Raw genomic sequence first — 24,179 nt, 5'->3', positions numbered from 1 at the left:
TGTCCGGGCTGGCTTTGAACTGCTTGGTGGCTCATACCTGTAATCCTAGCTACTCAGAAGGCTGAGATCTGAGGATTGCAGCCTGGCGTTTAGCCATTGAACCGCAATCCTCAGATCTTAGCCTCCTGAGTAGCTAGGATTACAGGCATGGGCCATTGATGTCTGGCATCTTTCTTAGGTGTAGTCTTTGACCTTTTTTAAGGAAATCCAGCAACTGTTATAAAGATGACAACAATAGCTACCTTTGAATGTTACATTGTGTTAATTTGCTAATTATAGAGCTTTGAGGCAAGTATTATCATCATTACTTTAGAAAACTAAGACTAAAAGATTAAAATTTTTCTCCAAAGTTAATAAACTAATACCTAAGAAATCACACCTATTTTAATTATATTTTTATTATCTTAATTGGTACAATTGAGCTATTTAACAAGTCAGTTTATAAGTACAATAAAGCTTGACTGATATCAACCCTTTCATCATTCTCCCATTCCTCCCGACCAGTCCCTCTCCCTCAGTTTTATAGGATATGCATTGAATGTTATGACTGCATTCTCCCACTCTCCTTTCTCTCTTCATTTGCCTGACCCTTCCCTTGACTCACCCCTATACTTTTCAAGTACTAATTTCCTGGTATTTTGGTGAACCATCAATTCATTTTTTAATTTTCCTTTGCAAATACTATACTTTGGTTATTATGTTTGTGTACACATGGATACAATCCTGTATGTGTTTGCTTGTATATTTATAAATTAGATCTAGCTTCTAGGTATGAGAGAAAACATGCATCCTTTGTCTCTCTGGGCCTGACTTACTTTATTTAACATTATTTCAATCACTGATGGCAAACAATTGCTAATGCAGAATATTGTATCCATCCTCGTTTTCATTCACAACCTAAGAGCAAATAGATATTCCAAGCAAAATAACTAAAACTACAGAAGATACTTAAAGACATCTTTCATATAGAACATCTCATTAACATGGATAGGTAGAGAAAACAGACCCTACCAGATGAGCAGATGAACATGGAGGGAAAGAAGAGACAAATCATCTAGGGGGAAAACATGATACCACACTTAATATTAATGTACTTGATTCTCTCATCAAAAGACATAGATTGGGTAGTTGGATCAAAAGACAACACCCAACCATCTGCTGTATACATCAAACCAGTGTTTCTTTGGTTTTTATCTGAATTCCAACTCATTTATATATCTCTTTGAAAATGCTTTTCCTCCAAAATGTGGGGTTTTGAGTATATATCAACTATAATATAGTAATAATTCACTACTGACTGAGATAACCATCCAGCATCTTCTTTTCCCTTACTGAAAACTTTATATTAGTTAATTCCACCCATTGATGCATAAAGGCTTCTAGAAAGAAAGTGTGTTTAGTGGACATATCACTTCACTGCGTGTGATTCTTTGTTAAAAATTTTTAGTCGTTCATGTATTTTTACTCGTACCAGTATATTCAAATATTTTGCTCTTTTTTCTGTAGGTCCTGGGGCTTTGAACTCAAGCCCTGAATGCTGTCCAGAATGCTTATTTGCTCAAGGCTTGTCTTCTACCACTGTGAGGCACAGCTTCACTTCCAGTTCTGGGTATGTTTGGGGGGATTGGTGAAGGGATGTTGAATTGGAGACAAGAGTCTCATGGATTTTCTTACTCAGGCTGGATTTGTACCAACATCCTCGGTTCTTAACCTCCTGAGCAACTAGGATTAAAGGTGTAAACCATGAAGACCAGGGGATTTTGCTCATTTTTAAGTGAGGTTTTAAAAAAAATTGTTATACATGCATAAATGAATATCTCTGTGTCTGCAAGTATATATATGAAGACTGGTTCATTTGTCTGATATTTGTCCATCAAAATGCCTTTCTTTTTGATGCACTCCAGATTATTGATTTTTCCCTTTTTGATTGTTTTAGTGTACACACACACACCCCCAAACTTACAAAGCTATTTTTATGCTTGCCTTAAAAAATTATAATTCCAGGTCTATCTCTAACCCTGATTGAGTTAAATTCTCCCTATGCTACAATGTGTTCACTTGTAATTGTTGAAAAAGTGTACATCCACAGTGTTTTATCTATTTGTTATTTTTTGATACTTCCATTTGTTTCTGAGGTTTCTGTCTGAAGAGTGACTATAAACTCAATCCCTACCCCATCAAAACTGTGTCTGAGGTGATCATAATGTTTGAGTGATTTGTTTTGTCTTGTTGTGAAATCTTATGAACACACACACACACACCACACACACACATATAAATATATATACATATATATACATACATATATATATATATATGCCCCAGCCTTTACTGTCAGCTGCTTTCACTGGAAACTGATCTATATTTGCAGACATTCTTATTGATCAAATTTCAATGTTTACACTTTGTTCCTGCCAAGTTATCTTCTTTTTAGGAAAGCTTTAATAAGAAAGAAAATCAAGCTGGCCTACGTCAGTCAAATAAGACAGAAGAGGTAACATAATAAAAATACATGAGACCTTCTGAATCCAATTTCAGAGTATGCAGATCCCTGTTTTTAATAAGCTCTCCCTGCAATTCATATGTCTTCTAAAATTTGATAGCCATAGAATTATAGACAGAAAAACCTCTACCTACACAGCCTTCTAAGCCAGGCCCCATTAGTGTGGAAATTTTAATGGTTCCAACTCCATAGAGAGGTAGAATACTTTCATCATTCAATTTAAAATTTTGTACCAAAGCCTCCTCCCTTAAAAAAACAAACTCTTTCTCTAGGGAAATAATATGGGTTTAAACAATCCCTGTGAGAATATATATCTGAATTGGTATCAGTTTCTCTCATGATTTACCCAGACATCAAGAATGCTGTGGTACATTTTCCAATCTGGGATAAAGGAAGAGGTAAAGGATTATGGCAATTCTGATTAAATATTCTATTCTTCAAGTTGAATTAACCAAAGCAGAACAATTCATTCTAACAAGGAAGGGAGCTGGCCTTACATAAAATGTGGCCATTTAAAAAGTCTATATGGTTAGTTCATACAAACAGTTACAGTTAGGGACCATTGGAGGAAAACCAGGAAATTGGAAAAGGCTAATATTTCATGTTTTTCTACAAATAAAGAGTAACACTCCTCCAAACAATCACTAATATCAGTAAAAGAAACAAATCTCTAGAGAGATGTTTGCTAATGGCATTGTGCCATTCCCCCAAAGTTCCACAGTACCTTTTTTATGTTAACAGGTCTTAGGTAGGAGAAAGTGATATGAATTACTGAAGCTAAGTGTTGGATTGCATATCTTGATTTAGTTATATAAATTTTCTGCAACTCATATTTCCCATGAAAGGGAGACTAAAAAGACTAAAAGAAGATTACACTAGTTTTGTGAATTAAAATCTGTATTTTGATGAAATCTATCACACTGTCATTTAAAAGTGCTCAAATTATCAATATTTAATATTTTATTTACTATTTCTTGGTGGCCATTTATATCAATTAGCAAATTAAAATATTAAGTGAAAAAAAAATTGATAATGATGCTTTGTACAATTTAAAGATTTCAAGGAAAAATGTCACAAAAATGTAGCACGTGGAAAGTTCTGTGATATGTGGCCTGAGGAAATATCAAGTCTCATGATATTCGAGTTAGATTCAACTTGTGATTCATAGTGGAATAACTATCAAGAGGCTTTTAGGTGTGGCAGTTAAAGCAATATTTAGAAAATTTGAAGTTAATTTAGTTGCCACATGTGTTGCAATATGAAGCCACTGACCTCTGACAGGCAAAGAGAAGGAAGGTTTATACAAGCCACAGAGTACCAAAATAAAAACAACTGACAACAGAGGATAAACCAAAGAGGGGCGGGGATGAAATAAAAAGGAGAACGTTGCACGTGGAACATTCAAAAGAAAGGAATGTTTATATTGTAACGTTATTCTTCACAAAAGAGAAGATGGGAGAGAGGCAAGGAAAGAGATTGGAAGTAGAGGGCAAAAGTAGTTCTTCTACTGGTAAGTAATGGAGAAGCACATTGACTTCAAAGTTTACAATTCTCCTAAGTATCATTTCTGAGAATAAGACTCTCTCTCTCTGCCTCTCTCTTTCTCTCTCTCTCACACACACACACACACACAAAATCTCACAACATTTCACATCGTTTGGAATGTTGGAAAGTTTCAAACTACTAACACAGCAGGTTTTTTTTTCAGTTGTTGACTTAATTCTTCAATGGAAGTAAAAATATGCAAAAGTATGGGAGTTGTTATTAATGACTCCCCACACACCATATACCTATCTACAGTGCAATAAGGGGTGAATTTTTGCTAATTTCTATGGCACAATTGTTAATATTCTGGATCCTAAAGGAAAAAAGTGTTTTCTCTCTTGTCTGAAATATGAATCAAGTATACTTGCAGTCTCTTTCTCAAGTTGTATACTGTGTATTTGCTTTTCTCACACTTGAGCACCATTTCAAATTAGCTATATTTTCATTACAAGTATCTTTACTGTAATAAATTGTAAAAAAAATTGTTATGTCATCAGATAACAAATTATATTAAGATCAGGGAAATAAAGTGATCACGTAGAAGTTACTTGATACCAAAATATGTAACACAGTAAAATGAGACAATGAATGTTTGAAATTTTTAGCACTTTTTGGATGTGGGTGTGTGTGGGTGTGTGTGCGTACACAGCTATTTCTGAGACTTAAACTTAGAGCCTAGGTTCTGTCCCTGAACCCTGAGATATATTTCAAGGCTAGCACTCTATCACTTGAGCCATAGCTACACTTCTAGCTTTTATGGTGGTTAATTAGAGTTAAGAATCTCTCAGACTTTTCTGCCCAGGCTGGCTTCAAACTACAGTCATCAGATCTTGCCTCATGAGTAGCTAAAATCACAAAGTGTAAGACACAACCAGCACTCAGATTTCAAAATATTGTTAATGTTGATTCCAATAGGACATCAATTAAATGAAACAGTAATGGGAACAGCATTGACTCTACACATTTGTCCCCTACATCCAAAATAAGCCTTTCAAAATGATGACCATATTGATGGCTAGGTAGGATTCAGGAATAAACAATATTCAAATAACTCATGCTTTAATACTAAATACCAAAGTAATTCCGAAATCTAGGTGAGGAATAAAAATTCCTTAATGATCACTTATTAAAATAAATAATGATATAAAAATAAACAATGGCTTTCAGTATTTTTAAATTTACCATAACCTTTCATTTTCTAGGTGCTGCACACTTTGTATTTTCAGTATGATTACAAATAAAACCAGAAACAATGGATTCCTCCTCACAGGGTTTTCTGAGAATCCACATCTGCAGCTCTTACAAGCTTTCCTGTTCTTGGTCATGTACCTTTTGGCCTTGACAAGCAACTTCATCATCATCATCATCACAACACTGGATGAGCAGCTCCAGTCTCCCATGTATTACTTTCTGAAGCAACTTTCCCTTCTAGATGCCTCCTTCATCTCTGTCACCGTCCCCCAGTCCATTGTCAATTCCCTCGCGGGCAACGGCTATATTTCCTATGCTCAGTGCATGCTCCAGGTTTTCTTCTTCACCTCTTTGGGCTCGGCTGAGTTGGCCATTCTCACGGTGATGTCTTATGACCGCTACGTAGCCATTTGCTACCCACTGCACTATGAGCTCATCATGGATCCCAGAAAGTGTAAGAGAGCTGTGACAGCTGTATGGGTAAGTGGAGGCATCACAGGAATCATGTACACAACTGCCACATTGTCTATCACATTCTGTGAGGCCAAAATCATCCACCAGTTTTTCTGTGACATTCCCCAATTACTTAAGTCCTCCTGCTCCAATGATTACCTTGCAGTCATTGGAGTGGCTGCATTCGTGTCTCTGGTGGCCTTAGCCTGTTTCATCTCCATTGCCTTCTCCTACATCCACCTATTCTCCACAGTCCTAAGAATCCCCTCTGCTGAAGGCCGATCTAAGGTCTTCTCCACCTGCCTACCCCACCTTTTTGTCGTCTCATTTTTCCTCTCCACAGGTATCTGTGCCTACCTCAAACCAACTTCAGATTCTCCAACTGCTTTGGACCTTATGTTATCCATTTTTTATGCAGTAATTCCTCCAACACTCAATCCAATTATCTACAGCCTGAAAAATGAGGCACTAAAGGAAGCTTTAGCGAAGTTACTGTTGGGTAGCTATTTCACTGGGAACAAAGCTTATCTCTTGTGTTGTTAGTGTGTTTACAATAGTATACGCATGTAGTACTTTTGCAATTTCTTCATCATTTAATGATCATAGAAAGCAGTAACATTTTTCAACAGATCAATTATGTATACATTTTCATCATATGAACACTTTATTACATTTCTTTTTTTTCTTTATTGTCAAAGTATGATATAGAGGGGTTACAGATTCATATGAAAGGCAGTGAGTACATTTCTTGATCTACTTGTTACCTTCTCCCTCATTCCCCCCCTGTTCCCCTTTCTCCTCTCCCGGAAGAATTGTACAATTGGTTTACACCAAATGGCATTTCTTTACTTAAGTTAGTGAAACCATCTTGTTGTTTTATAGTTGAAAAGTTAACAATTGTGACTCTTTCACATAGATCCTATACTTTCTAATCTTCCAAATACATGTACATGCAACCAAGTGTCCACACATGGACATATGAACAATCACAATACAATCTGAAAACCCATGAATGTGCAATATTACAAGAAAAACAAGAAAGTCAAAATATTTACCAACAACTCAACCCATAAAGAACTCAAACTTTTTACAAAAATCTTCTAATTTCAAATGTCCACTTAAAATGTTTTGTCTTTTACAGATCAATTTTACCTATTAGTACAAATTTATATGTCATTACTAAGTTCATCAACATAATTGAACTATTATATTTCTCTTGAAGCCATAGATTCAATATAATTTATAAGAAAATAATCCCTTAACAGTGCAATATGGAGTGGTTATTTTCAGTGTGTTATGCTTATAATTCATGGTAAAACTTAGAGCTCACCCCTTCTGAATTCCAGCAAATGTATGAGGCTAGTTTCTCAAATTGTACCAACTGTTTCAACTGTCTCTTCAACTTGGCCATATTGTTTCCAAAAATATGAAATTATTCATGTATATGTAAGCTAGTTGTGGCCATGTCACTTTGCAGATCACAGGGTTTTTATTATTTTGGTTTTCAAATATTCCAAAAGAAACTATTGAATGGTTGATGTCCTACTAGGTGCCTGAAACACAAACACTAGCCAAATACATACATTAGTAAGTGTTAAGTTTTTCAATACTTTACCATTCCTAATATTTTCAAATGTGTAATGATTAAACACACATATATATTTTCTATATTACTTATCCTAATTTAAACATTTAAAGGTTTTATTGTACAGAAGTCTTTATGAGAATTAGAGTGCCAAGTTTTGAAAAACCAAACAATTTTTCCATATCTCTTACTGTCAATTATCTTCATATCTTTTATTTTTATGCCAGCTCTATAAGGTAAGTTAAGCTGACATGGACCATGATCCTACTGTTTGCACATTCTCATAGATGTGAACAACTATTAACTCAGCTTCTTATAGGTCAAAGTAAGGTCTTGAGAACTTTGTGTCTGAACTAGCAAAATAAGCCAAGTTCAGCAAAACAAAAGTAGATTATTTTCCCTCCTATTTGGATACTAAAGCTAAAATGAAAACATATGAACATATAGGATACAATGTATTCCAAAGACAAAAAGAGAGGAGGGATGTTGGAGTTAAAAAAGAAGTGGGGCTGGGAATATGGCTTAGTGGCAAGAGTGCTTGCCTAATATACATGAAGCCCTGGGTTTGATTCCTCAGCACTCCATATATAGAAAACAGCCAGAAGTGGCACTGTGGCTCAAGTGGCAGAATGCTAGCCTTGAGCAAAAATAAGCCAGGGTCAGTGCTCAGACCCTGAGTGCAAGGCCAAGGACTGGCCAAAAACAAAAAAAAAAAAGAAAAGAAAAGAAGTGACAGGACATCCATAAAGCCAAGAGAAACAGACACAGTGAAAAGGAGGCTGAAAAATAATTCTTAATCCTTGATCAAGAGGGTTATGCAAATCCAAAAAAAGAAAGGATGGTAGTAGCAGCCGTGGAATTGCTAGTGAAGAAACTAGCAATCTTTCTACAAAATAAACCCATATATTCCACATGCCTTATACTCATATTGAGGGTTAGGTGTGACAGTGGCTTGTCCTTCAAGACAAGCAGGAAAAAGACAATTGATGTCTTCTAATATCTCAAACAGGTATAGAGTGAGGCCTTGTCATGAATGATAGCATGTTTTTCCATATTGAATCACACTGGAGAATTACATTGAATTGTAATGAGGACAAAACAGTAGGTCAGAGAGCATATGAACACATATAGTGCCGGGGTTGGAGATGACCACAAGAGAAGAGGGACAGAGGCTGGGAATGTGGCCTAAAGGAAGAGTGCCTACCTAGCATACATGAAGCCCAGGGTTTGATTCTTCAGCACCACATATACTGAAAAAGCCAGAAGTGGCACTGTGGGTCAAGTGGTAGAGTGATAGCCTTGAGAAAAGAAGCTCAGGGACGGTTCTCAGGCCCAGTGTTCAAGCCCCAGGACAGAGAGAGAGAGAGAGAGAGAGAGAGAGAGAGAGAGAGAGCGAGAGAGGAGAAGAGGAGAGGAGTAGAGGAGAGGAGATAGGAGAGAGAAGAGAGAAGAGAGAAGAGAGAGAAATCTGATACATACTTTCTGAGAAGTTTAAGCACTGGAGGACTTGTGCAATGGTCCACCCTCCATGGTAGGGAATTAGGGAATCAGTCCTATCCCTTAGAAGTTGCTGTGGTAATGGAACACAGAGCACACAACCTCAAGAAGGTGAACACTGCATGTATTTCTGCCAAGTAGGACTTACAACTCAAAGTCTAGGTCTTCCTTCCTGATCTCTTCCTTCTGACAGCATCTTAATGGATGAAGGGGTATAGTAGGAATGTCTTAAGAGAAGCTTTGCCCTAGATTCTTTTTTTTCAATTTTTTATTATCAAACTGATGTACAGAGAGGTTACAGTTTCATACATTAGGCATTGGATACATTTCTTGTACTGTTTGTTACCTTGTCCCTCACAACCCCCTCCCTTCACCCCCTTTCCCTATTCCCCCCTGAGGTGTTCAGTTCACTTTCACCAAACAGTTTTGCAAGTATTGCTTTTGTAGTTTTGTTTTTTTTTTTTACCCTGTGTCTCTCAATTTCCAGGTAGGACTCAAAACTCCATACCTTAAGCTAAAGTACATCCATGTAAATTCTAATTTTTTTTTCAAAATGCACTGTGTGCCTGTATGGAAATACCATAGATAACCATATTATCAAAATAAGCTAATTCAAAAATAGAATAATAAAATACCATACACTCATATTGTTTCTTTTATTCCATGTATGTAAGCAGAGTTCAGCATATGCCAATTCAAAAATGTAACATAGCACATAAATAGAAAAAAATCATATGATCATCTCAATAAATGCTAACAAAGCCTTTGAGAAAATTCAATATCACTTCACAATAAAATTCATTTAGAAACTAAAAACAGAAAGAATGTGCCTTTAAATAACAAGGTTATATATACTCAACCTAACATAGTGCTAAATGTGGGAGAAAATGAAATCATTTCCTTTGAGGTGAGAAAGGAGACAAATATGCCCACTTCTGCATTCTTATTGAACACAGTGTTTGAATTCTGAACTCAATCAATAAGGCAAGAGAAAGAAAGAAATGGGATACAATCAGAAAAGAAAGAAATCACGTTAGTCCTATTTTCAGATGATAGGATTCTGTAGGGAAATAAACAATGCCTGTGAAAGTAGGAAGAGGACTCCGAAATTACCAAGAGAATAGATTTATTTCCAGTAACTTAGAAAATTGTTGCACATATTTTACTAAATTTCAGTGTTTGGGGTCACCCTGTGATTGTTTCAGGTGCTGATACTGAATACGTGCTTCTTTAACAGCATTTCATTATGTTTTAATCACTATATCACATATCATTTTCATTCATTATATCACAGATCATGCACTATCACATTTTCACTATCCTATGCCATCATAATGAGGACCAACCTAATTTCTCCAATATGAGATCCAACATATAAATCCAGTGTCATGGAAAAACAGCATTAATTTCCAGTTTTATAACAGGCCTGAAATTATAGATTCATTTATTTAGGAAGAAATAAGTGTATTTGTCTTTCAGAAATGCATGAATTAACAGTGTTCTCCACTTGTTCTCAGACCATTTCCAGCAGCATCTAGGTTTTTGGCAGGCATTCGACTTTCTGGTTGTCTCCTGAGAGCTTTTGCATCAGAAATGTGGCACACTGATACCTGACCTTTAACAAGCTCTCCAGGCAATTTACATATGGTGTGCATTCTGAGAGCCACTACAGGCTACCAAACTATTTCTCATTTGTGTGGAGATCTTAATTTTCTCTCCATTCCCAGGTGGTAGAGTTGCAGAATATTTTTGTCATTTAGTTCAAAGATCCATTTCCAAAAATATTCTTGTCCTCAAAAAATAAAAAATCTGAATAAACTTTTTCTCTAGGGAAAAAATATAACATGTTTGTTTAAATATGTGAGCTTAGAGAGGAGAAATGTCAGAAGCAAGCTCATGATCATCTTGGATGTCTGCTAACAGACTAAAGAAACTTGTGGTGAGTTTTCCAATTTGGGGGCAAGGATACAGGGAAATTTTTTATGAAAAACTAACATACTTCATGTTGAATTTGGAAAAGGAAAACCACAAATTTACAAGAAATGTATCCAATGCCTAACGTATGAAACTGTAACGTCTCTGTACATCACTTTGACAATAAATAAGAAAAAATATGTAAAAAATAAAAAAATAATGAAAAAAGTAAATAAACAATGAAATAACCTTTCCTCATATAGTGAGCATATTAATGAAGTCTACATATTTTGTTCATATAAATGTATTGAAAGTAACAGGCTGTATGTGGAAAACCTGTAAGTTGAAAAAAAGGCATATAATTATGTGATTATATATGTAAAACATTTATAAAAAACTTCTTTAACATCTCTGATGTTAGTTGGGGGACAAAACTTTAGCTTGACATACATGGAATGTAATTATGGCTGTCCTCCTGTGTTCTTTGATGCTTTTTATTGGTATTGATGAATTTTGGATATAAATAAGCAGCAAATGAGCAAACGCAAAGGCCTAGCGTTCATACCTCAGTCCTTTTAAATAAGAATTCTGATACATAATTTTACGCTATTAAAATACAGATTTGAATATTAAATTTGGGGGGGAGGGATCTGTCAAGAGGCTTGAACTCAGCATCTGGGCACTGTCCCTGAGCTTTTAAGTTTTTGTGATCAAGACTAGCACTCTACCACTTGATCAATTCCTCCACTTTCAGCTCATAGAATTTCTTGCCCAGGCTGTCTTTGAACCATGATCCTCAGATTTTAGCTTCCTCAGTATCTAGGATGACTGGTGTGAGCCACCGTCACCCAGATATTCAAATATTGAAGTTACCTGGTAGGAACTAGATAAAAATGCATTGTGGAGTGAATTAAACCTATATTGTGATAGATTCAATCTGGCATGAGACCCGCCCTATACAAACACTCAAAATTTCTGTTTAGTTACTTGTCTATTGATACTGCATGTATAAATTTGGCAGCATAAAATATCAAATAAAACAAAAAATAAAACATGGAAAATAATTCTGTTTATCATCTTACAAAGTTGAATAAAAGATGATAGGCAAAAAGTAGAACTTGGAGCAATGTGTAATGGTCCTTTTCTGTTTATCTACTTAGTTCTGTGACAGAAATAGAAAGACTACCAGTTCTAGTCCAGCCTGGACAAGGTGAGAAAGATCCTATTGCAAAACCAAAATGGAAAGGCAAGTGCTCAGAGCTTATCTCAATAATAAGGCCCTTGATTAAAAGTTACATGAATCCAGATTCAAGGCCCATTGTTATAAAATAAAGTAAAATAAAATAAAATGTAGACCCTAGAAACAAAAATTATGTTAGAATGCTAACCTAAACTCTAACGCTCCATATTTTCTCATTCTGGTTTAATATTTGAATGCAAATCAGTAAATTTGAGAACACGCTACATAGAATAAATCTGTGATTCATATTCATAGAATGAGACAAGATGTGTCTAAGTGTACCAACTAAGACAACAATTCAAAACTTTTAGTAAACTTAACCATTTGTATTGCAATCTGAAGGTAGTCAAGTCTCCCAGTTACTATGATCTAGAAAAGTGGTACTCAGATGCTAAGTTCATTCTCCAAAAGAGCAAAGCTGAGGGAGAAGCAAAATGATTCTCCACTGTCAATAGGAGAGGCAGGAATAAGATGACCAACCCCCCACCAAAAAAAAAAACCATGATCTCTCAGTTTTGTCAGTAATCAAAGTAGAATCCCCATATCGTTTAATACTCCCAAAGATATCACTTTTTTGTTGTTGTTGTTGTTGCTGCTGCTGTTGTTTTTAACTGAGTAAGGTACTTATACCCTGCCATTTAAAGGAAATACTTGATGGCTTCTATTTGGTAGATATCACTTTTTAAGGATGATTCATTAAGCCACAAAAAGCTATCAGGTGAGATTTCATGTGGTTTAGAACAAACATTATAAAGATTGATATAGCAAATTTTACATATTACCTAGCAAGGAAGACTATATGATAACATGAGATTAATTACTAATTAATTCTTAAGTGCTAATATAGCAGCTAGTGACAGAAGAGCAAATGGGTATTTCCATTCTATAAAGATCAAAATCCTGCATAAGGAATTAAAAGGCTTCCCTTCTCTGAAATGTCAGTTGCTTTTTATCTCTAGTCTCTTCCTAAAAAGGTTTAGTGGGAATTTGAATATTTTCTTGACTTTTAAAACTATCACAGAGCAACTGAAATAAAAGACATAAAGATAGAAAGAAATTAAAGAAATAGCTGATTTTTAAGATCCTTTATAGTGCACAACGAATGCCAATTTGATTGTTTCACCTGAAGTGAAAATAAAGAGCATTTAAAATTAACATTGAAAAAGATATGTAATACAATCAACTGGGAAACAAAATTGAAAGTAGAATGTAGCTCGTTTGCAATTTGGCTCTGGATTTCAGTGAAATATCAAGCTACTAACACTATAATTAAAAGGGTAATTATATAATCGATTTTAAACCGTGGTTCCAAAATAATGAAACTTCTCAAGAAAATTATCATATTTTTTCCTAGGAAGTAAAGAAGCATTAGTTATCCAAAGTTAATTCTTAAATACTAAAAAAGCAAATATGCTAATAACAAACATATAACCCATCCAATGCTCAGAAATCTGTCACCAAACACTCACTGAAGTATTTCTGTTGATTACTTTCAATTAAGTCAATGGATTTCCTCTGTAAGTGGAGTAGTGTTTCTCAAGGAGCAAACACACATTTTCCCTTAAAGGCAAAAGTGGAATGACCACATTTATACTCAAAAGTTACTCTTTGTTTATACTATAAATTGAATACTCCATATATACTAAAAATATGCATTTGTCACCATTGGATTATCCACATCAAATAAATAACAAGCTAGTAAATAACAATTGCTTACAACATTAACAATTGGAATAAACAATGATGAAAACATGTAAGTTATTTTATTATAATTCTACTGCATTTCCCTTATCTTTTAAGATTCCAGCTGCTGTTACAATTTATATTTTCAAATTGATGAAGACGAATAGAACCACAATGACTGGATTCCTCCTCATGGGGTTTTCTGACCATCGTGAACTGCAGATCTTACATGCTTTCCTGTTCATGATGATATACCTAATGGCGTTAGTAGGTAACTTCACCATTATCACCATCACAACACTGGATGAGCAGCTCCAGTCTCCCATGTATTACTTCCTGAAACAACTTTCCATTCTGGATGCCTCCTTCATCTCTGTCACCGTACCCCAGTCCATTGACAATTCCTTCACGGGTAATGGCTACATTTCCTATGCTCAGTGTGTGCTCCAGGTTTTCTTCTTCACGTCTTTGGCCTGGGCTGAGTTGTCCAATCTCACAGTGATGTCTTATGACCGCTATGTAGCCATCTGCTTCCCCTTGCATTATGACTTCATCATGGATCCCAGAAACTGTAAGAGAGCTGTGATAGCTGTATGGGTAACTGGAGGCATCACTGGAACTTTGTACACATTTGCCACATTTTCTATCACATTCTGTAAAGCCAAAGTAATTCACCAGTTCTTCTGTGATATCCCCCAATTGATCAAGCTCTCCTGCTCCAATGATTACCTTGCAGTCATTGGAGTGATTGTGTTCATAGTTGTGGCAGCCTTAGCCTGTTTCATCTCCATTGCCTTCTCCTACATCCACATATTCTCCACAGTTCTAAGAATCCCCTCTGCTGAAGGCCGATCTAAGGTCTTCTCCACCTGCCTGCCACATCTTTTTGTTGTTTCATTTTTTTTCTCCTCAGGCATCTGTGCATACCTCAAACCAACTTCAGACTCTTCAACTGCCTTAGATCTTTTGCTATCTATCTTTTACACAGTAATTCCCCCAACACTCAACCCTGTTATCTACAGTCTGAGGAATGAGACCATGAAAAGAGCTATACAAAGGTTAATATTGGATGAAAAAATTCACTGAGAAATAAATGTTTTGTGGTGCCATTAATGACTCCCCAATATTATGTACAAGGAAGTTTTTATCAGAAGAATTCCTTCAACATGTAGCATTACTGAAAAGCTATTGAAATTCATTGTAGTCATACACTCCTTTGTTGAATGGCAACTCCTTTGTACAATTACTTAAAGATAATAATATTTTAATAAAGTATATTTTGTAGTATATACTATTTCTTCCTCATATATATGTATATACATATGGCTCCTCTCGTGTTAAAGATAGTTGTATATAAAAATGAATATGAGGATTAAGAACTGTGCAAGAAACATTCACCAGCTTAATATAACAGACATAAGTACAAATGACTATATATCCTATCTATTATCCACTCAGTTGTTAACTAATCCATCTACAATAACATACAAATATATTCATTTCCTTTGTGAATTGTACCAATGATATCTTTCTATACTATTTTTATTGTGCTAGTTCTGGGGCTTGAACTCTGACAAAGCCTGGGAGTTCTCTGAGAATTTTTGATCGAAGCTATCACTGTGAGCCACAGCACCACTTCCAATTTTCAGGTGGTTAATTGGAGATAAAGAGACTCATGGTCTTTCCTGCCGGGTTGGCCTTGAATCCATATCCTCTGATCTCACTCTCCTGAGTAGCTAGACAACCCAGCTCTACACAATTTTTGAAATATTGCTTTCATTGATCTGTTGTTTAATTGAGCCTATTGAATTAGATAACAAGTACATTAATTCCTATACATGTTTTTATTTTGATTATTCTTGTTTAGGTTAGTTGGTTTTGTTGGTGGTTCAAAGGTTCCAACTCAGGGATTCATACTTGCTAGAAAAGCTCTCTACAACTTGAACTGTGCCCCAACTGGTTTTGCTTTAGTTAATTTTACAACAGGGTCTGGCATTTTAAGTGAGTTAACCTCAGACTGTGATCCTCCTCCCTAAGATTCCTACATAATTAGGATTACAGCATGGCTTCACATCCATATTCAAATGGAATCCAAGCTGTCCTTGAACCATAACAAACGTTTTTTATCACCTAAATAACTAGAATTTCAGGGGGATACCTCCAGGATTGGCTCTATTTAGGTGTTTTATTATTCTTAAGTAATATGTTGTCATTGATTTTTGCATGACTTAAGTAGAAGGCCAATCTTTAGTCCATAAAGTAACTTTCTTATCTTCTGTTACTCTCATGGATGCAATTTGAATGTCCTCATTTGCTTCAGTAAATATCAGATCTTTCCTTGACATCAGTAATCATTCAAAATGTATAAGTAGAAATCTGAAAAGGATTAGCTAGGGATTATATATATATATATATATATATATATATATATATATATATATATTTGAATTACAGAGAGCTTACAGTTTCATATATTAGGTATTGGATACATTTCTTGTACTGTTTGTAACCTCATCTCTCATTCCCTCCTGCCCCCTCCCCCTTTCCCTTCCCCCCCCCCCATGAGTTGTTCAGTTCATTTACACCAAGCAGTTTTGCAAGTATTGCTTTTGTAGTTGTCTTTTTTTACCCTGTGTCTCTCAATTTTGGTATTCGCTTCCAATTTCCTAAACAGGAACAAAAGGGGTTTTTTTCAAAAAAAAAAAAAAAAGTAAACTACAGAACAAGGATTCATACTTGGGCAACCTCAGTTTAATGCCTATATGATAACACAGAAGCTCATATGCCTTCCATAAAATAGTACAAAATAATAAGTGAGAAAATCCTTATATGAGTAACAATTGAATAAAACATATTAAAACCAATGTAATTTTATAATAACTTTAGAAAGAAATTTCTGCAAAAAAAACTTGAAATCAATAAAAATTTTCCATACTAATTTTCTCTCTCCAGTTTAGAGTTTAAGGAAAAAGCTCAAGTATAGAAAATATCGTTAATAAGCATTGTTACAGATATCACGATATGTTTAATAGCCAGGACCACCTTGTGAGTTTTTCAAGCGGTACTGTTACATGTATTTTAGGAACCCTGAGAACATGTTTTTATTACGTTCAATATCATAATGAATGACTGAAATAGCTGACCAAAATCTGAGATCCAATACCCAGACCTCAAGGTTAAACATGAAGATGAACACTGACAACTAGGTTTCTTGGAGGCCTAACCTGAGAGTCTCTGCTACTTTAAAACTCATCTAAATTTTCCTGTGAGACTTTCAGAAGTGCACGACTCAGCTGGCAAAGTGATCTTCTCATGTGGAGCTCAGACCAGCAGCCCAGACAGCACCTGAGAGCCTGGCAGGCGCTCGGCTTCCTCCCCAGCTCCACCTGAGACTTTCTGCATGGGAACTTGTGAGTGTGCGCATGCGCCCTGAATCTTCACAATTCTCTAGACAGTTCATGTGTCCTTAAATTTTCACAACCTTGAGTTACAAGCAACAGAATCACATGTTTGCTAATCCACTCTGTCTTCATATGGAAATTTCAGTCATCCCAATTTCAGAGAGAGAGAAAATGATTTCTGTTCCTCATTTAGCATGTATGTATTTTTAAAAAACGCCACCCAATACTTCCCTAAAAAGCCTGAAACGACCCTCTTCTCCAGGAAAACAATGTTGTTAATATCTATGTAATTATAACAGAAATGTCAGATGTTGTCACGACCTTCCATAGCTACCTGTACACCTAGAAGACAAGAGGTAAATTTTCAAATCTTGAATGAGGAAGAAGGAAGGTAACAAGCTTCAAATTAGATTGGGGAATCAAGATTGTTAATTTTAACTAGACACGCACAGATAACTGGAAATGAGCATGTTTTACAATTCCTATTATTTAATGTATATTTATTACATTGATGGGCAATAAATTGAAAATGTTGGTATTTATAAAATATTGGTACTTGTTTAAGTAAAGAATTGTCCAAACTCTTCAAAGAATCCCTGCCACCAGTTACTGTGCATAAGTTCAATTAAATTATACTTTATAATCAAAAGTCCCTACGTGTTGTTTAATGTATAAATTCAAAGCCAGGCAGCAACAGCTCACATCTGGAATCCTAGCTACTCAGAAGTCTGAGATGTGAGGATCATGGTAACATGCTAGCTCAGGCAGGAAAGTCAATGAGACTTTTATCTCCAATTAAACACCTTAAATTTGGAAATACAACTGTGGCTTGTGTGGTAAAACAATAGTCTTGAGCCCAATAGTTTACTGACAGTGCCAGGCTTTAAATTCAAGCCACAAAAGAGGCACACAAAAAATAATAAATAAGAGCAATAAAATACCAATAGCAATAGAAGTAGTAGTAGTAGTGGCAGTGGTGGTAGTTCTGTTGAAGGTAGTAATATATAATAACTATTAAAAAAAAATAACAGGTTGAAGCCAGGTGCCAGTGGCTTACCTGTAATCCTAGCTACTGAGGAGGCAGAGATCTGAGGATCTGGCTTCAAAGCCAGCCTGGACAGAATAGGCAATGAGACACTTATCTCCAATTTACCACCAAAAAACTGGAAATAGCACTCTAGCTCAAGTGGTAGAGGGCTAGACATGAGCTCAAGGACATGCCCAGGTCCAGAGTTCAAGTCCAATGACTGGCAAAATAAATGACAGATTAATGATCAGGAGCTGCAGAAATAAATGGTGGTTACCAAATGGGTAGCTTATTTAAGCTTCTTTGACTGGATTTCACATATGATTAAATTTTCCAGGTACTAATACAATTTCCATTTTCCAAATGGGTCAGACCAATGGAACAAAAGGAAGTGGATTCCTCCTCATGGGATTTTCTGAGAATCCTCATCTGCAGCTCTTACAAGCTTTCCTGTTCTTGGTGACGTACCTTTTGGCCTTGACAAGCAACTTCATCATTATCACCATCACAACACTGGATGAGCAGCTCCAGTCTCCCATGTATTACTTCCTGAAGCAACTTTCCCTTCTGGATGCCTCCTTCATCTCTATCACCCTCCCCCAGTCCATTGACAATTCCCTCACGGGCAACGGCTATATTTCCTATGTGCAGTGCGTGCTCCAGGTTTTTTTCTTCATGGCTTTGGCCTGGGCTGAGTTGGCCATTATCACGGTGATGTCTTATGACCGCTATGTAGCCATTTGCTTCCCACTGCACTATGAGCTCATCATGGATCCCAGAAAATGTAAGAGAGCTGTGATAGCTGTATGGGTAAGTGGGGGCAGCTCAGGAATCATGTACACAACTGCCACATTTTCTATCACATTCTGTAAAGCCAAAGTAATTCACCAATTCTTCTGTGATGTCCCTCAAATTGTGAAGCTCTCCTGCTCCAATGATTACCTTGCAGTCATTGGAGTGGAGAGTCTCATGGCTGTGGCAGCCTTAGCCTGTTTCATCTCCATTGTCTTCTCCTACATCCACATATTCTCCACAGTTCTAAGAATCCCCTCTACTGAAGGCCGATCTAAGGTCTTCTCCACCTGCCTGCCACACCTCTGTGTTGTCTCAATTTTCCTCTCCACAGGCATGTAGGCATATCTCAAACCAACTTCTGACTCTTCAACTACCTTAGATTTTTTGCTATCTATCTTTTACACAGTAATTCCTCCAACACTCAACCCTGTTATCTACAGTCTGAGGAATGAGGCCATGAAGAGAGCTATCCAGAAGTTAATATTGGATAGAGAATTCACTGAGAGAAAAATGGTTTTTCAATGCCATTGAGAGATTTCCAATATTATGTATCTGGAAATTTTTATTAACAGAATTCCTTCAATATGTTGTGTCAATAAAAAGCAACCAAGATGCATTGTGTTGGTAAACTCCCTTCTTGAATGGCAAACCCTTAGAGATCATGCAATTATATTTTACAAAAGCAACATTTTTAGTATAAACTATCACTTCCTAATGCAATTGTGTTCATCTCTTGTGTCAGAGGTAGTTTTCCTTAATATTGAAAATAAGTATTAACAAGAAACATTTACCAGGCTAATTTACCACACAGAAGCACAAATGACTATCATAACTTTTATCCACTCAGTTATTAACTATTTAACCCATCAATAATAATCCAATATGCTGGTGTTCTGGTGATTAATTGGATATAAGCGTTTCATGTGTTTCTTTGCCTTCGCTGACTTTGAACCGCATTCCTTAAATTTCAGGCTGCTGAGCAGCTAAGATCTCAGGATTAAGCCACTGGCACTAGTTGTTTCATTGAGCCAAATTAATTAGATATTGAATTGATTTTTTTTACAATCAAGATTTTATTTTATTTACAATAGATGTAACAAGTACAATTTAATGTACAAATTATGAACAGAAAGTTACAAAGGAAGAAGATAACAAAATACTTAGTCATGCAAAGAAATGAATGGGACCCTGTACATGTCACTCACTGACCTTGTTTTGACCTATTTATCATGATAACCACAAAAAAAAACTGATAAAAAGCCTCCCAACATGGCACATCAAAGGAATGAGAGCAACTAAGGAAAGGGTGGGACTTTCCTCTGAATTCAGACAGCATGCTACCAAACCTACTTTCTAGTTTAAAAACAGTCCCTGAATGTACATGGAATCCTGGAATTAGGAAATACATCACTAGACTGAGAAAATAATTTACCTTTTCCCTTAGAAATGCATTCTTCACAAAGAAACACTGTCAGCTATCATTTTATAGATAAAGGTTTTCATTTAAAGTGCATCCGAATATTCATATATTGAAGCAAAGTACTTTCTATGGGAAAAAAAAAAAGGCTCTTCCAAATGAGGGCTCTTTAGTAACTGCTTTACTTGTGGGGGAAGGCGGGAATGGGGGGTGGGGGGAAATGAGGTAGGAGGGAACAAGTTGGATAAGAAATGTACTTGCCTTACATGTGAAACTGTAACCCCTCTGTACTTCACTTTGACAATAAAGAAGAAAAAAATACTCATTACAGAAATCTGTGAATTTACATCACAAGAAAACAAGTTATGGACAATATTTATTTTCCCTACATGAAACACATAACTATAAGGATTTATAAAACCACAGTATTAGTTAGTGACTTTCCACTGAGGCCAGGCCATTCCTTGAGGGAGAGCCCAATAAAATCACATGCTTGGAACTCAAAATGTTTACCTAAAGCACCAGCTTTGTTTAACAAGTTTTTCCTTAGTGCCTGGGCAGCTCTGGCTTCATTGTAGGTATCATGGGCTTAGTTAAACTGTCCCTGATCTATGCTCCCTAGGAAAACAACTTGGTACTATCCTTACATAAAAATTTCACTGCTAGATTCTAGAAAACATCCTCAATCTCAAGCACTGAGATCTGTTTCTTCTAAGATCAATATTGGTGAGTTAAATATCTTTACATTTTTTGAACTTCATCTAATATTTAAATAATGCCTGTTTAATGTCGGTGACTGCCAATCAGCTATAAAATTCTAAGTGAGATATGGAATTTCTCTCTATAAAATTAACAGTAGTTTAAGTAGGCTGGAAAATATACACAAAAAGTGAGAATAATAAAGTTAAATAAATTATGAGGAATCTTAATGGATACAATCTGAGTTCAGTTTTATTTGGGTTCGCAGTTTATCTTAGGAAATTTTAAGTGAGAAGAAATAATATTACTTTTGAAAGACAATGAAATATTTGGCAAGAAAATGAGTAGGGCATCTAACAGGAGAAATTCTAAGCAAAAGAAATAGTATGATTGCTTAAAACCAATGGCAGCCTTATAATATTATTTATTCATTGAGATTATTCTCAGTAATTTCTCATTATTAAATATGACATATCACATAGGAGAGGTCACAATGAGAGATAGTCCCGGAGAGGTAGTTTTATAAGAACTTGTGCAAGATTCTGTTTACTATCCTAGGATTTATTTTTTGACATCATTTTATAATAAAGTCAACCAGAAGTTTAAAAGATAAGATGAATGATTTTCTAAGATGTGACTTGTATCATTCATCATTCTGTAGTATTAGCATGGAAGTTGGGTTGGAGTTACATATAGCCGAAGAATGAAATGTTTCCAGAGATGAAGGTTTGAGCTAATCTACATAATGACAAGAGTTAATAACTGTAAAACATAATTAACAGACAAAAGATTGACATTTGATTGCATATACAGAAGATAGAGGTAGCATGCCTTCTTAGGAACAGGTATCAGTGACAAAGAGGTAGTTGGGAGAAAAGATGAGTTATGATCAAAATATAAACAGTGGTAGTGCTTTAACTACCATACATTTAGTGAACTAAGAAAACATGAAGAAAGCTGGATTAGCTGCCTCCATTAATTGGACTCATTTCAGAAAAAAACAATTGACAAAAAGAAAGATGGGGTTTTTTTTTAAGACCATTTTCAGATGATCAGAAAAGGACCTGGATACAGAGCCTAAGAAAGGACAATCACAAGAAAAGAAAACATACAATAGCAAGGGGTGTAGAGCCAATAGAACAGAGGTGTTTGAAAAGAAAATGTCAGAATAATGTTATATATTTGAGAAAAGGAAGGGGTTGCAAAGAATCATAGATGTGTGGAACTCCAGCAATGAAAAGAATGGAGACTAAATATGTACTAAGTGTGAAACAAAAGGGGTTCTCTATGTCTTTTAAGTGAATGAGAAGTATATTCTATACACTGAAAATATATAGTTATATATCATGCATGTTAACACCATTAAAATAATCTTAGTCAATGAATATGATTAAACATGTAGCTTGACATGGCATTTTATTTATACACACATGTATACACACATACACATAAAGACAAAGAGCATGTGCGAGAGAGAGAGAGGTAGTAGTAGTAGTAATTTCATTTGTGTCTAGGTAGGAAATCGAGGGAATGATCTATGTTTGCTTATTGAAGTGAATGGCAAAGCCTCCTCCCAAGAAACAAGGAGAAAACTGTTGAGAGATTTCAATAATAATTTTAATTTCTTCAAGAAGTTTATATAGCATATTAGAAGAGCTGGATTACTGAAAGTTCATGTGTTTTCAAGAAAATAGTTTTGACATATGAGAGTTCAAAAATAGGAGGACGAGGGCTGGGGATATAGCCTAGCGGCAAGAGTGCCTGCCTCGGATACACGAGGCCCTAGGTTCGATTCCCCAGCACCACATATACAGAAAACGGCCAGAAGTGGCGCTGTGGCTCAAGTGGCAGAGTGCTAGCCTTGAGCAGGAAGAAGCCAGGGACAGTGCTCAGGCCCTGAGTCCAAGGCCCAGGACTGGCCAAAAAAAAAAAAAAAATAGGAGGACGAAGTTCAGAAATGTTTTATAGACACTTGCATATCACCCAACATGTTTACTTATAGGTACATTCTATTTGCCACAAATGAGGGAAAAGGTGCACTTTTGTTTCTCTGGGTCTGGCTTACTTCACATAATATAACTCAAGTATTTTTATTACCTTACAAATGGTAAATATCATTATTTCTAATGAATGAGTAAAATCCCATTGTGTATATATACTACTTCTCTTCATGCATTCATCCATTGAGGGACATCTGGGCTGATTCCATATCTTGGCTTTCGTGATGCTGCAATGAAAATGGTTGTGTTGGTGGCTTTCTGTAACCTTGTTTATGTTTTATAGGATAAATGCCCAGGAGTGGAATTGCTGAATCAGAGGGTACTTCTATATTTAGTTTTCTGAGGAATCTCCATACTGTTTTCCAGAGTTTTCTAACCTACCTACAGTGCATTAGAGTTCCCTTTTGGCTGCATCCTTGCATTTGTTTTTGTTTTCTTGATAGTGGCTATTCTAACTGGGATGAGGTAGAATCTCAGTGTTGTTTTGATTTGTATTTCCTTTATGGTGAGAGATATTGAACATTTCTTCATGTGTCTATTGTCCATTCTCACTTCTTCTGGTAAGTCTTCCTTTAAGTTAGTAGCCCATTTATCAATTGGGTTGTTGTGTCTTTAAGGATTTAATTTTGAGGGTTTAATTTTTTGAGCTACAAATATAACTGAAGTATAATAGATTTCATGCAGATCTCAGATAGTATAAATGTTTTGCAAGATTAGGTCAAAGACCAGAAAAATCAGCACTGGGAAATGGGTACATCCAAGGGGGATTCAAGGGGAGAGGCATAGATGAATGAAGGGGGAAAAAGGAGTAGAATGCAATCAAGCATTCATTGTACATGCCACAAAATTAAGAAAAGTGAGAGAAAAGAAAGCCCTATCTCTCTCCCAACCCTGTTGACATACTGAGTTAATTGGAGACAGGGGCTAGAGGTTATGAACTTAGGCCTCATTTAGCCCTAAGACTATTCTTTGTAGAAAAATATATCTCCTTAAGTTTGTTTTAATGATTTCCTCAAAATAAATTATAGGAAAAATGATAAGATACCTGTTTAAGTGGTTTGTTTTTAACCTTTTTTCCCAAGGCTTCAGGATTAGTAAATAGAACAGACTACGATATCTGATGGAGTAACTCATGTAGATTGATGGCTTATGTTTGGTCCATATAGATTTGTAACCACACATGATGTTTCAGAGATGAAAAAATAATCTTCATTAAGTTTGAGAAAATT

The 24,179-nt window shown here is 35.7% G+C and overlaps 2 protein-coding genes and 1 pseudogene across 2 annotated transcripts; all 3 read left to right on the top strand.

The window, feature by feature from the left end:
* The first annotated feature begins 5,275 nt into the window (after positions 1-5,275).
* Positions 5,276-6,235, top strand: LOC125353556 (olfactory receptor 14J1-like). Its single transcript, XM_048349251.1, has one exon. The coding sequence runs from the start codon at positions 5,276-5,278 to the stop codon at positions 6,233-6,235; it is 960 nt and encodes a 319-aa protein (XP_048205208.1).
* A 7,532-nt stretch (positions 6,236-13,767) lies between these two features.
* Positions 13,768-14,697, top strand: LOC125353554 (olfactory receptor 14J1-like). Its single transcript, XM_048349250.1, has one exon. It carries the CDS (start codon positions 13,786-13,788, stop codon positions 14,695-14,697), a length of 912 nt encoding a protein of 303 aa, XP_048205207.1. The 5' UTR covers positions 13,768-13,785.
* A 3,705-nt stretch (positions 14,698-18,402) lies between these two features.
* Positions 18,403-19,365, top strand: LOC125353553 (annotated as a pseudogene).
* The last annotated feature ends 4,814 nt before the right edge of the window (positions 19,366-24,179 follow it).

The sequence above is a fragment of the Perognathus longimembris genome, chromosome 6 (genome assembly GCF_023159225.1).
Source record: "Perognathus longimembris pacificus isolate PPM17 chromosome 6, ASM2315922v1, whole genome shotgun sequence".
NCBI classification, from domain to species: domain Eukaryota; kingdom Metazoa; phylum Chordata; class Mammalia; order Rodentia; family Heteromyidae; genus Perognathus; species Perognathus longimembris.
This window is presented reverse-complemented; position numbering and strand designations above follow the sequence as displayed.